General features: G+C 43.7%; 1 protein-coding gene across 2 annotated transcripts in view; it reads left to right on the top strand.

Moving 5' to 3' along the window:
* Nucleotides 1-13,962, top strand: part of LOC139368059 (unconventional myosin-Id-like) — a 119,126-nt gene that overhangs the window by 70,736 nt on the left and 34,428 nt on the right. For both annotated transcript variants that reach the window (XM_071106595.1, XM_071106596.1), the window contains exons 14-16: nucleotides 505-637; nucleotides 1,006-1,172; nucleotides 3,545-3,752. In XM_071106595.1, coding sequence (XP_070962696.1) covers nucleotides 505-637; nucleotides 1,006-1,172; nucleotides 3,545-3,752 — 508 coding nt within the window. The remainder of the gene's footprint in view (nucleotides 1-504; nucleotides 638-1,005; nucleotides 1,173-3,544; nucleotides 3,753-13,962) is intronic.

The following is a 13,962-nucleotide window of genomic DNA, read 5'->3' as shown; positions in this document are numbered from 1 at the left end:
ACCTATTCAGATAGCAGCCGATAAGACAGCTAACGATTAGCGGGCCGCAGATGGGCGTTCAGGTAACGTCACGACGGAGGGGCCAGTTGGATAACTCCCTCGGGCAGATAACGTCGGTAGTCCAGTTGTGAAGGCCCTGTGGGGCTCTGCATCGGCAGTAAAACGGGTCCGGATAGGTGATTGTAGCCCAGGAGTGGCTGATGGAACTCTTCAGCTGGCTAGCTCTGGAGTAATTGATGTTTGCTCCAGTATCGACGTAAGCCAATAGTCACACGGATAGCAGCTAGCTAGCTGCGATATCCAGATGTAAATGTCCAGCGCTTGTGGTAGAAATTCGGGGATATGGAGAGAAAAAAAGGTCCGGTATGTTCAGGTCTGAGTCGCGTTGTACAAAACTGCCGATAGCTTTTCGAGCTAAAGGAAAGCTGATGACCACAAACCGTGGTTAGCTGAATCTCTGTTCTGAATCTCTGAAGCTGAATCTCTGTTCCTCTCATTCCGTAGTTCCAACCCAGTGCTGAAAGTGATGTGGCCGGAGGGCAAGCTGAAGATCACTGAGGTCACCAAACGACCCCTAACGGCCGCTACCCTCTTTAAGAACTCCATGATCGCACTGGTGGAGAACCTTGCTTGCAAGGTGAGGGGCGCGGCCACCGCCGGGCAACTATTTCATTGGCCAACAACTTCCAATTTTTGTTTGTACTACTGACTTGGCTGGTGTGTGTGTGTGTATTTCAACGTCTAAAGGGGTTTTCTTTCCTCAGCTCCTCTCCTCCAAAATTACACAAATGTGAACTCACAGGATAGGTGAAAAAACATGTTGGCTTTCCTACACGAATTAGCTTTCCCGTTTCCCGTTCTTCCACAACAGTGTAGATAATAGATAGGAGACCAGTGGGTAAAGCCATGTCAGACTATTGACTTGTTGTCAGTGTTCAGTGCCACTTTCTGACGAACCCCATAGTAGCCAATGATGTGTTACCTTACTGTGGCGTGTGTGTGTAGGAGCCGTACTACGTGCGCTGCATCAAGCCCAACGACGTCAAGTCGCCCCTGCTGTTCGAGCACGAGCGTTGTCGCCACCAGGTCGAGTACCTAGGCCTACTGGAGAACGTCCGTGTGCGCCGCGCCGGATTCGCCAACCGCCAGGAGTACCCCCGCTTCCTCCAGAGGTATGAGCCCCATCTCCCAGGTAGAAGTAGAATCAGGGCTGTATTCAAAAAGCTTCTCAGAGTTGTACTGATTTTACGATCAAGTCTCTCCTGTCCATGTAATCTTATTCATTATGATCTAAAAGTTGTGATCCTGATCCTAGATCAGCAGTCTTACTGTGAGAGCAACATTTTCATAGTGCTAAAAAAGACATGATAATATGTGTGATTTCATTGCAAGATGTTCTTACATCCATGTTATAACTGGGCTGGAACAAGATGCCCACCCCTGCATAAGATCATTGGCTAGGGGCAACGTCATCCTCCCTACCTACCTCATCCTTATCTTGTTACTTCCTGCTGTCCGATATTAAGGTGTTGTTTAGCCAATGTCCCAGACAATTGATTTGATACTTCCCCACCAACACAATGTTCCTGTGTCCTTGACTAGGAACAGCCTTGTAACAGAGTGGATTTATTTAATGAATTTCCTTTTCATCGAATTCAGTCGACGCACTGCAATTCAGTGGGGAAAACAAGCTCTGTGACCCTCCCTTCTTCCTGCCTCTGTTTTCAATCCATTCACCAGTATAGACTGAACATTCCCAACCATGTTTCTCTACCATGATGCTATGATATTATTTTGTGTACAACAGTTCTCCTACTAACACCAACTCGTGAATTAACCAGGCCTGGGCTTGAGTTTGATCAAGCAGAATCCAGTCAGTACTGGACTAGGTCATAGAGATCTGTGCAGAGGAGAGAGGAGGGTGGGCTTTGCATCATCACATCACCTTGCGTCTCTGTTCCAGAGCTAGAGCGGGCGCTAAGCGACAGCAGTGATGTCACTGAGGTGGCAGCAAGTCTCTTACATCAGATGAGATGTTGCATAATAAATTCAGACACTTTTCTCTAAAAGTGTGTTATCTGGGAAACAGAAACAGGTTTATATTGTGTGCAAAATGAGGATTTTTCTAGGATTTATTTTGGACTCTTGGCAGTCAAGACTGACCAAATGTTTAATTAGGAATTGGTCCAAACTGCACTGTCACACACAAGCTCCAAATGATGAAAACACAAACACACACACAAACACACACACACTCTCTTAACTGTTAATCCCTTTCCCTAATTAATTCACAGCTGTCTCGATCTCCCACTCCCCTGCCCTTCCTCGGTCAAATTATACTAAACAAAAATATAAATGCAACATGAAACAATTTCAACGATTTTACTGAGTTACAGTTCATATTAGGAAATAAGTCAATTCAAATAAATGAATTAGGCCCTAATCTATATATTTCAAATGACTGGGCAGGGGTGCAGCCATGAGGCCTGGGAGGGCCTCACCCACTTAGGAGCAAGGCCCAGCCAATCAGAATTAGTTTTTCCCCACAAAAGGGCTTTATTCCAGACAGAAATACACAGTTTCATCAGCTGTCCGGGTGGCTGGTCTCAGATGATCCCGCAGGTGAAGAAGCCTGATGTGGAGGTCCTGGGCTGGCGTGGTTACAAGTGGTCTGCGGTTGTGAGGCCGGTTGGGCGTACTACCAAATTCTCTAAAACAATTTTGGAGGCGGCTTATGGTAGAGAAATGTACATTCATTTCTCTGGCTTCAGCTATGGTGGACATTCCCGCAGTCAGCATGCCAATTGCACGCTCCCTCAACTTGAGACATCTGTGGCATTGTGTTCTGTGACAAAACTGCACATTTTTTGTGGCCTCAAGGTGCACCTGTGTAATGATCATGCTGTTTAATCAGCTTCTTCACCTGTCAGGTGGATGGGTTATCTTGGCAAATGAGAAATACTCACTAACAGGGATGTCAACAAATTTGTACACACAATTTGAGAGAAATAAGCTTTTTTTGTGCGTTTGGAACATTTCTGGGATCTTTTATTTCAGCTTATGAAACATGGGACCAACACTTTACATGTTGAGTTTATACTTTTTTTCAGTATAGATTAGGTAATAGTTGTGATAGTTAACAGTGATTATTTTGCACACTTCTCCTCTAACTATCCCACTCACTCATGATTTTTTTTGTCAGGCCTGCTGACCTCTCTTGGCAGTCAAATAATATCTTATCACAGTGTCCTGTAGTTACAAATCGCTCTGTATTTTGCTGGGCAGTTTTTCTGTTGTTCAGGTTTCATAAAAGAAGCAAACGCCATTAGGAATTTAAGTCCTAGTCATTCAGCTGATGCTTTTGACATACATTTAACACACTGTATACCGTGTTTATGACCCATGCAGGAATTAAACCAATAAATGGCATTGTGCTCTGACCACTGAGCAATCAGAACCACTCTGGTTTGCGATCGTGCTTAAGTATTTTGATGTCCACTGATATTGGACTCCTTTCCCCTCGGCCTCCATTCCACCCCTTCAGGTACAAGATGATCTCGGAGTTCACGTGGCCCAATCACGACCTCCCATCGGAAAAAGAGGCGGTAAAGAAGCTGTTGCAGGGCTGCGGCTTCGAGCAGGACGTGGCGTACGGCAAGACGAAGGTGTTCATCCGCACGCCACGCACCCTCTTCTGCCTGGAGGAGCAGAGGACCGAAATGGTTGGGAGAATCGTTCTCTTCCTTCAGAAGGTCAGTGTCAATCTCGTCACATTTGACCTTTGGCCTGGTCTCCATCGCAATGGCCCTAGGTCGAGTGTAAACATTGTATAGGTGTTACCTCTACAGGTACATTTATTATTATAAATGAATAGAAATACGTTTTAAGACAAAAATACGCTACAAATTCAATAGCGGACACTTTAATATTCAATATCACATTGTCAGGGAGCCTGATTGTTGGTCAAAGCTACCTAAAATCCAGTGACCTCGTTCTCTTGTGTCCTCATTTAAATTCACTCTCCTTCCTTCTCATGTGAGTAACAAACTCCCGAGACTGGAACGACTCAGCACTTGATATGCCACTGCCGCTAGGCGCCGAGATATTTTCAGAGCCTAAAATAATGTTGTATTATTATAGCGTTGGCTTTCTCTCTCTTCCTCTCTGGGTTTCATCTGCCCACGCCGACCCAGCTCAGGAAATGATCTAGAGGAGAGAAGAGGGGTCCACACATCCGCACTGCAGACTTCTGCGACGCCGCTAGCAACTCATGCACACTAAAAGAACAAGCCAACTGTGAAAACAGAATCTAAATGTTCCCTATACGCCTATTCAACCTTTATCAGCGACTCCCTCTCTTAGTTGGAATATATCACCACAGCTCCTGAGATGCTGAAACCCACATGTATCAATATAAACCATTAGCTAATGTACTGTAGCTGTAGTGGAAATCCATTTAGTACGAGACCCTTTTATCATATTGACAGTTGTTATGACGTTGATACAAACCGGAGCGTAATCCGTTATTGCTTTATTACAGCCAATTCTCCATAAATGTTCTCTGTTATGTGATTGGATTGGGGGACATGGATGTTGGATTTTCCAAATGCTTTCCTCCGTTGATTGGTTGGTAAAGAAAGTCATGTGGTTGTGTGGTGCATGAGAGTACTCCTCAGGTAAGAACGGTAGCAACTCTGATGTGATGATAGCGTGTGTCATACCACGTGCCCTACACACCCACTAAGACAGCCTAGGACTGTGGCTTCTGTATAGATTTAATTTGCTGTTAAATCTAGCTGAGCATCTCTAAAGGTAATGCCTTCTCTGTACAGAGCTCCAAAACGTCCATTTCTCAGCGCCTGTCTATCTGTTCTATTTCGTGTTTCCTTTTCCCAGTTTGGGATTTGAACGCCTATTTTGGGAGCCATCTATATGTTTGGTGTTCTGGCAGAATAAAGATTGACGGCTATACATTTACCTAGCCTGTTAATGCTACTCAAATCCCTAGGAGTACATTCCTTCACGTTCTAAACTTTGATTCAGTCAGCTCTCTCAGAGGACTGTGCTGCGATCTAACTGCCCACAGACATCAAAGGCTTAAACCAACCAAATGGCTTCAATCTGGGATCGATTGTTTGACCTCTGTATTGATCTACAAGGACCTGGTTGGGCTGCCCAACAGACGAGCTCGCCTCGTGCTCCTGTTTTCCTACCTCAAAGTATGTTGTCACTTTGATAACCAAGTACAAACACCAGAGAGAATTCCCGGTGTTCTACCAAAACAAACATCACACAAAAGAGAGGTTTAGGGTGGAAGGAATCGTGTCGGGGCTCTGCCAGACAATAAGAACAGAAGTTCTTTGTCAATGGACATTGCTCACACCTACGCAGGTACACACACACACACACACACACACACACACACACACACACACACACACACACACACACACACACTCACTCATGCACCACCCTCCAGAAATAAGCAAAATAGACTGCTATTTTACTCTATTTGTTCCCTGCCCCCTACACACTCAGCTCATCCTCTGTGCGACGCAATCCCCTTATCAGCAGCTGGCACACCAATGTGCCTTATGCCAATGGGCCCCACCATGCCAGGGGTGGCAGAACCCATGCCAGTATCTCAAGCGCTCTCCCCCCCCCCATACGAGCCTCCTTCCCCAGACAAACACAAGTGCTTGTCAGTGACTGCACTCCACATAAGAAGTGAGAGGTCCTATATATAGAACCTGAGAATTAGGTTTGAGGTGCCCTTCTCCATGCCTGGTTCTGGAGTACACAATGCACCTTTCTCCTTACCACCCCGTCATCCCCTCGTTACAGCCTCGTTACGTGAGCCTCATCCCCTGAAGAGGGCGGGGGAAGAGAGAGAGAGCTCTCTCCCAGTCTCATTTCACGCTACCTTTTGCTCCGTCGTTTCTCGGGTTCCGCCCAGTTCTCCCAAGCCCCCGTCTAAGCCGTTCCATTCCAGCTCTCCTGGCTTGCTTCCCAAGCCAGCGGATAGAACCCTGGCCCCGCTGAATCCACCGTCACGGCTATCAACTCTGCCCTCCCCGCTGACTGACTGAGTGCACTACATCCCACTATCAATGGCCTGTATCTGCTCCACTGCCCACTCCCTAGTGTGGACTGTGCGGGCAGTTGAGCACACAAGTCCCCATCCAACCCGCAGTCAGAACCTTATCCTCAGAAAGGGCCGATTAGTCCCAATCTGAACCAACCTAAAGGGGATTAAATACTACAATCCAACACAAATGCAGAGACTTTATAAATGATTCATGAGCTTCTACCCTTTTTTTTTTTTTTATGAATATTTCATACATTTAAGCCCAGCCATCCACATCAGTTTCTGTCAGGGCTTTTCTTTTAGCTGAGATGACAGAGAGTCAGTCCCCTGTGTATAAGGAACTGGGCATTAATCGCTATTGAAAGCGTTACATGTATCTGAGCGGCTGAGGTTTTTATCAGTGAGGCTGTAGGCTAGGCTAGCGTTAGCCTAGCGTTAGCCTAGCGTAAGCCCTAGCACGCTGTCTGTCTGCCTACTGGGCCTGAACTGATCCCCTTCCATCCACACGCCTCAGCACTATGTAACCTGATCCTAATTGGTCTGATGTAGGCATTATTGCAGCGGCGTGTATGGTGTTCTACTACTTATGGTAGATTTACACCTGCTGACTGCAAAACACCTAGCTACCTCCAAAATGGGCAATCTGACAGAAATATATGCAAGTCTGTCAATGTATTTTTATGTGATAGAAGTTCGTAGAACTGTTACAGCAGAACAGATAATACCTCGTACCCCCTGCACATCGACCCAGTACTGGTACCCTGTGTACAGTGTATATCGCCAGGTTATCGTTACTCACTGTGTATTTATTATTATTGTTGTTTTTATTATTACGTGTTATTACTTTTCTATTATCTATAAATGTTCTCTCTCTCTCTCTGCATTGTTGGGAAGGCCCGTAAGTAAGCATTTCACTGTTGTTTACAAAGCATGTGACGAATAACATTTGATTTGATAATACCCTTTCCGCATGATCACGTTTAAATGAAAATAGGATGTAAGCATACATTCTGCAATATGAACAACTCTTCAATGATCATTTCAGTTAGTGACATAGGCCCATTTGATTTATGAATAATGCAGTTTTGAAATGCCTCATGAGCTGAGAACAACTGTCTAACCTCATTATAACACAATATGAGGTTGTTTTACTCCCAAGGTTTGTCGACAATGTCTTTGTTAATGAACAACACCAAGTAGTATTGATTTTTATCATGCATTTGGGGCTCTAGAAATAGGTTCACCTCAGACCATTACAGCATTGAGTATTCACAATGTTCTCGCACCGTGAAGAGCAGGAAGCTACTAATGATCATGTGATTGTCAGTATCATCATATAGCCTACACCTTTCAGTGGCATACACTACCGTTCAAAAGGTTTGAGGTCACTTAGAAATGTCCTTGTTTTTGCATTTAAAATAACATCAAATTGATCAGAAATACAGTGTAGACATTATTAATGTTGTAAATGACTATTGTAGCTGGAAACAACAGATTTTTAATGGAATATCTACATAAGCGTACAGAGGCTCATTATCAGCAACCAACACTCCTGTGTTCCAATGGCACATTGTGTTAGCTAATCCAAGTTTATAATTTTAAAAGGCTAATTGATCAGTAGAAGACCCATTGCAATTATGCTAGCACAGCTGAAAACAGTTGTCCTGATTAAAAAAGAAATAAAACTGGCCTTCTTTAGACTAGTTGAGTATCTGGAGCATCAGCATTTGTGGGTTCGATTACAGGCTCAAAATGTCCAGAAACAAAGAACTTTCTTCTGAAACTCATCAGTCTATTCTTGTCCTGAGAAAGGCCAGCATCCCGGAGTCGCCTCTTCGCTGTTGCCGTTGAGACTGGTGTTTTGCGGGTACTATTTAATGAAGCTGCCAGTTTAGGACTTGTGAGGCGTCTGTTTCTCAAACTAGACACTTTAATGTACTTGTCCTCTTGCTCAGTTGTGCGTCGGGGCCACTCCTCTTTCTATTCTGGTTAGAGCTGATTTGCGCTGTTCTGTTCTCTCGCTGGCTGCACTCTGTCTCACTGGCAGTCTCTTTGGCTTCCACTCCTGACAGTTCAGCTTCTTGGCTTGAAATTATGTAAACATAAGCCATTAATGCTCATATAAAGCAGACGAGGAACAAAATGTTGTTCGTCGTAATTCGTACACAGGTGTATTAGGCCTACCTGCATTCTTGTTCTTCAGTTCCTCCACCTGGCTCTCACTGGCTGTCAGTCTGGCCTCCAAGGCCGTATTGTCTGTCTTCAGTTCCTCCACCTGGCTCTCACTGGCTGTCAGTCTGGCCTCCAAGGCCGTATTGTCTGTCTTCAGTTCCTCCACCTGGCTCTCACTGGCTGTCAGTCTGGCCTCCAAGGCCATATTGTCTGTCTTCAGTTCTTCTACTTCTTTCGTAGTGATTCTCTGCTCCACTGTAAGGCCCTCACTGGCTGTCAGTCTGGCCTCCAAGGCTGTATTGTCTGTCTTCAGTTCTTCTACTTCTTTCGTAGTGATTCTCTGCTCCACTGTAAGGCCCTCACTGGCTGTCAGTCTGGCCTCCAAGGCCGTATTGTCTGTCTTCAGTTCATCTACTTCTTTCGTAGTGATTCTCTGCTCCACTGTAAGGCCCTCACTTGCTGCCACTCTGGCCTCCGTGTACCTCAGCTTCTCTCTCTGCTCCACCACCATGTCTCTCAGCTCATTCACCTCATTCCAGATGTCAGGTGTGGTTGTGTGTTCGTCGGAACTTCGCTCAGTCTGCTCTCTCTCCCTGCGCCGTGACCCTGTTGAGCTTTGTCTCTGACCCCTCCACTCTCTCCCTGAGGCCATGCCACAGACAGACTTAAGAACAGCAAACCCTAACAGAGTTACAGCACCCATCAGTCTGAAACGATGCCTTTTAAGATACAATTTGGCTTATGCGGGTCAGCTCCCCTTATACATACACATTTTAGTTAGAACAACCTCACATCGATGCAAATGTTGGCGACTAAAGTCTAGGACATTTGATAACGTACGTGTTTGCCTTGTAAGAAGTCAGCAACTGTTGTTTAGTAAATTATCCCCCAATGCCTCGTCAGGTTGAAACCATGTTGTTTCTCTTGTTGTCATTCCTTTTGTCAGTGACTTTTGCTTCGCTTAGGGAGATACTGCACATGCATCCTCTGTTATTAAGGAAGACTTTGATGATGAAGAAGTGTGTCTAGATTGTACCGGAGTATTTTTCCCTCCTGTCTCTCGGAGCTCAGCTGCGTTCTCCTTTTGTGTTCTTTCATGCTGTTTGTTCGCGGCTGTGCTGTCAACTAGCGCCGCGACAGTTTGATTATTCTCTTTTGTTGCAACTTCTCATTGCACCGACAACTTCCCACTTCCCACTGTTGAACAATCAAGGCACCGCTGTTTCCTTTGAATTCATAATTACATATTTATTTGATATTTTACAATGCAAACCGAATTAATACCGGCTCATGTTTTATTGCAAAAAAATCCTTGAGTTGGTCATGTAATTGATTCGTTGTAGGCTATTTTGAGTGTAGTTATTCACGCTCGGATTCACCGCACTAGCAACAAGATACAGTATTGCCAGGCGTTCCACATTCAAAACAATCCACTGACCTGACGCATCCCCCTGACAGTGAAAGGATATGGATAGACGGGGCTCTCACCATGGCAACCAAGGTTTGGCTCCCAGCCTTTCCTCTGAGATGACCTTCATTTAAAATGTTCCCCGACTCCTCATAGAATCCCCCCTTGCTTTCTATCCTCTGGCATGTCTGTTCATGTACAATACAGTATGATCTACTTGTCTGGATTTCTAATAGACGGACCGGATACAAGCGATCATTTCTGATGGTTTCTTTGATTCAGTTAGTGATTTTAGCGTCTGACAGTCGGTCATTGGAGGCAAAAAATGATTTATATCAAAATTCGTATCAGTATCCGTAGCTAGCCTGTTTCCTCATCACTTCAGTTCCAGTATTCCCATTGTTAAAAATCCTTTGTCACACAGTACATGAGCCCAATGATGGAACATGGTGATCATGTATAGAGGATGTCAGTCTAATGAGGGTTTCAGAGCAAGCCTGCTGCCTTGAGCATGTGGCGATGCTGTTGCTGTTCACCCGAGCGCTGGATTGATTTATGCTAATACCCGTTGGCCCAGTGTCTCACCCAGTGTCCCTGGTGATTGCCTGCGGTCAGAGCGTGTGTGTGTGTGGTGCCCTTGTTAAATTGTGTCACACACTCCGCTTGATGCCGTCTCCACCCACCTTGGTGTCGAGCATGTCACTGGAAAACTAGCCTGGTGTCCCCAGAGGACAGGGAAATAGTGGCGCTCAGCATTGGATTGTAGTCGAGTGTGTCGCCCCGCCTGCCCAAATTGACTAGGTTATCCGTCTTTCCATGTTTGATTAGTTTTGTGGATGACATAAAAGGATATTTTGTTTAGCATGTTTGGTCAGAGACTATGAATGGTATATGGATATTCAGTAAGCCTAAAGCTGTTGCATCGCTTGGTGTAGCATATATATCTCTACGTTTACATGAAGATATATATCTCTCAAACCCCCTACACATCCAGCCATTGTCATGGTACGTGATTTGTGCCGGCCGGCCTCTCTCTACCCAGCATGCATTTCAAAGCGCCCCAATAAAGCCTTACCAATCTGTCCCACTTTGTCTGGCCAAGACACCCCCAATTTGGCTTTGACGAGCTCGTAAATCTGGTGCCCCAAAGCCAGGGCAGCGTGTGACTAGTACCACCCAATGTTAGAGGGAGGATGGAGGGAGTCTGTAAAAAGCTGATCAGATGGCTTTATTGGAGAAGACGGAGGTCCGGCCGTGTTATTGGCCTGATTTACACACGTTCCCCTGGGTGTCGTCCTCTCCTCTCCCCACCTTCCTACTCATGATCATCCCACACTGTCTGCCCCTCCTTTGTTTAAGCACAGCCAAGCAGTGTGTGTGTTGGGCAGGCGGGCGGTCCACCTAAATCCATGGTGAATACACACATCCCTCCGTTTACCTGTTGTATATTTTAGTCGGCTTAAGATAATTCAGATAGATTTAGATGACGTTAGGCCTTATCCAATGCAGCTGTTGCTCTTCCTGTAACCGGGCTTCTTACTTTTAGCTCAGGACATTCGCATTGAAATGTATGTTTATACAAAGGGCTTGATTGATGCTAAGTAGCTACCATCAATTAGCAATATTATGACACGACTGCCACAGTTGTATCATCATATGTGACTACAGTATTTTGTGGTTACAGTATTTTGTCACTTAGATAACATTTCTCATGTCTGCCCATATGGAATGTTTAGGAAGGGATGTACTGTATGAAATCAGCTTGCGAGGTTCTTCGAACTCGAGAGCTTCTTTTGACACGCAGTCATCCCACCATCTCTCTGCTCACAATCCCAGTTTTGTTTAAAATCACAGTAAAGAAAGTAATTGAGGGTCCAATAGCCCTACAGTATATTGCTCACAATCAGTTTAAAGTGGCAATATTTAGCCAAATTCACGTAGAAATGTTTTGTTAAAGATCTGTCATTCTCATTGAAAGCAAGTCTAAGAAGCGGTAGATCTGATATATGTGCACTATTTCTATGCTTTCCGTTCTTAAGTTTAGTTTTTGCGTCTTTTACTTTCGGTTTTGTACATCAGCTGAAAATACAATATTTTTGCTAAATGAAAATATATTTCACAGCGGTTTAGATGGCACAATGATTCTCTACACTATACTATAAGCTATACAATATTGCTTATTGTTTCACATAAACTGAAATTAGGCAAACTATTAGAATTTTTGCAACCAGGAAATGGTGGAGAAATGTCTGCATATTGCACCTTTAAGCATATTCTGTGAATCTCAACCCGAGACCATAATACACTCGGGTCCCTTAAGAAATATCTTTAATTCTCCATCTCCATTTTAATATCTTGTATTATAATATCTTATCTCAATGCTGTTCGCCTTAAACAGACATAATTTCTCCAAACATTTGATCAGATCTGAATTACAATGTGTTTTTTTCTAACACTGTTAGCTAGTGGGGACCATCTATGAGTTGGATTCCATTCATTTATTCACCTCATCATCATCTTTGTCACGTGGAGGATAGTAAGTAACAGGCCCGTCTGTATTCATTATTGCACACTGTAGTAAAACATTTTGCAATGGAAAACGAAAATGGGGGTTTCTTATTGGACAAGTTCAGTTAGTCCCTCCCGGTTTTCAGTATTTTTTTTTTCTTCTGTTTGCTGCCTAATAAATACAGCCCATGGGTAGATGGGACCGATGAATATGGATCACTCTGGTCTCTCTCGTCCCTCCTTATTTCTGAGTCACCTAGGGCAGCAAGGTGGGGGGCGGGGGGAGTGTGAGGCATATGGGCAGAAAATAGTTGTATTTTGTAGTTTATTTGTAAATAGTAACATTCAAATATCAAGGTAGTCGAATATATTTTTTTGTTCAAATAAAAACAACTATTTTCTTTGATTTTCAAATACAGGTCTCAGAAAACCAAGTCATATTTGAAAGTATTTTGAATACCTCTCAGAAAACCATGTAATATTTGAAGGTATTTTGAATACCTCTCAGAAAACCATATAATATTTGAAGGTATTTTGAATACCTCTCAGAAAACCATATAATATTTGAAGGTATTTTGAATACCTCTCAGAAAACCATTGGAGGGCTCTTGGATATTCATCTTAATATTGCCTATAGCCTATAATTAAATAGATGAAGGACATGGATTTACTTCAACATTAGAGTACAGTGCATTTGGAAAGTATTCAGACCCCTTCCCTTTTCCACATTTTGTTATGTTCCAGCCTTATTCTATAATGGATTAAATAAATCAAAAATCCTCATCAATCTACACACAATACCCCATAATGACAAATTAGTTGCTTTCTCTGATATGTGTCCGGTTTTAAAAGGTAGTTACTTTCTGAATTCTGTATTCACAAAGTTTTGAAAAGTAGTCACTTTCCAAGATCTGTATTCAAATAGTTTAGAAAAGTAATGATTTTTTGTGGATCTGTATTCAATTAATCTGAACAAAAATATAAACGCAACATGCAACAATTTCAAAGATTTTACTGAGTTAAAAGTTCATACAAGGAAAGTCAATTGAAATAAATAAATGAGGCCATAATCTAGGGATTTCACATGACTGGGAATACAGATATGCATCCCAAACATGCTCAATGGGTGACATGTCAGAGTATGCAGACCATGCATGAACTTGAACATTTTCAGCTTCCTGGAATTTTGCACAGATCGTTGCGACATGGGGCCATGCATTATCATGCTGAAACATGAGGTGATGGCGGCGGATGAATGGCCAAATAATATCAAATAATGGGCCTCAGGATCTCGTGATAGTATATCTGTGCATTCAAATTGCCATCAATAAAATGCAATTGTGTTCGTTGTCCGTAGCTTATGCCTGCCCATACCATAATCCCACCACCACTATGGGGCACTCTGTTCACAGTGTTAACATCAGCAAATCGCTCACCCATATGACAGTTGTGAGGCTGGTTGGACGTACTGACAATTTTATTTAAATGAGCGTTGGAGGCGGCTTATGGTAGAGAAATGAACATTAAATTCTCTGGCAACAGCTCTGGGGGACATTCCTGCAGTCAGCATGCCAATTGCACACTTCCTCAAAACTTGAGACATCTGTGGCATTGTGTTGTGTGACACAACTGCTAATTGTAAAGTAAAAAAAAAAAATGTCCCCAGCACAAGGTGCACATTTTAATGATCATGCTGTTTAATCAGCTTCTTGATATGCCACACCTGTCAGATGGATGGATTATCTTGGCAAAGGATAAATGCTCACTAATAGGGATGTGAACAAAT

This window comes from Oncorhynchus clarkii, chromosome 16, assembly GCF_045791955.1.
Source record: "Oncorhynchus clarkii lewisi isolate Uvic-CL-2024 chromosome 16, UVic_Ocla_1.0, whole genome shotgun sequence".
In the NCBI taxonomy this organism is placed as follows: Eukaryota; Metazoa; Chordata; class Actinopteri; order Salmoniformes; family Salmonidae; genus Oncorhynchus; species Oncorhynchus clarkii.
The sequence above is the reverse complement of the archived record's forward strand: the minus strand, read 5'-3'. Positions and strand labels throughout refer to the sequence as shown.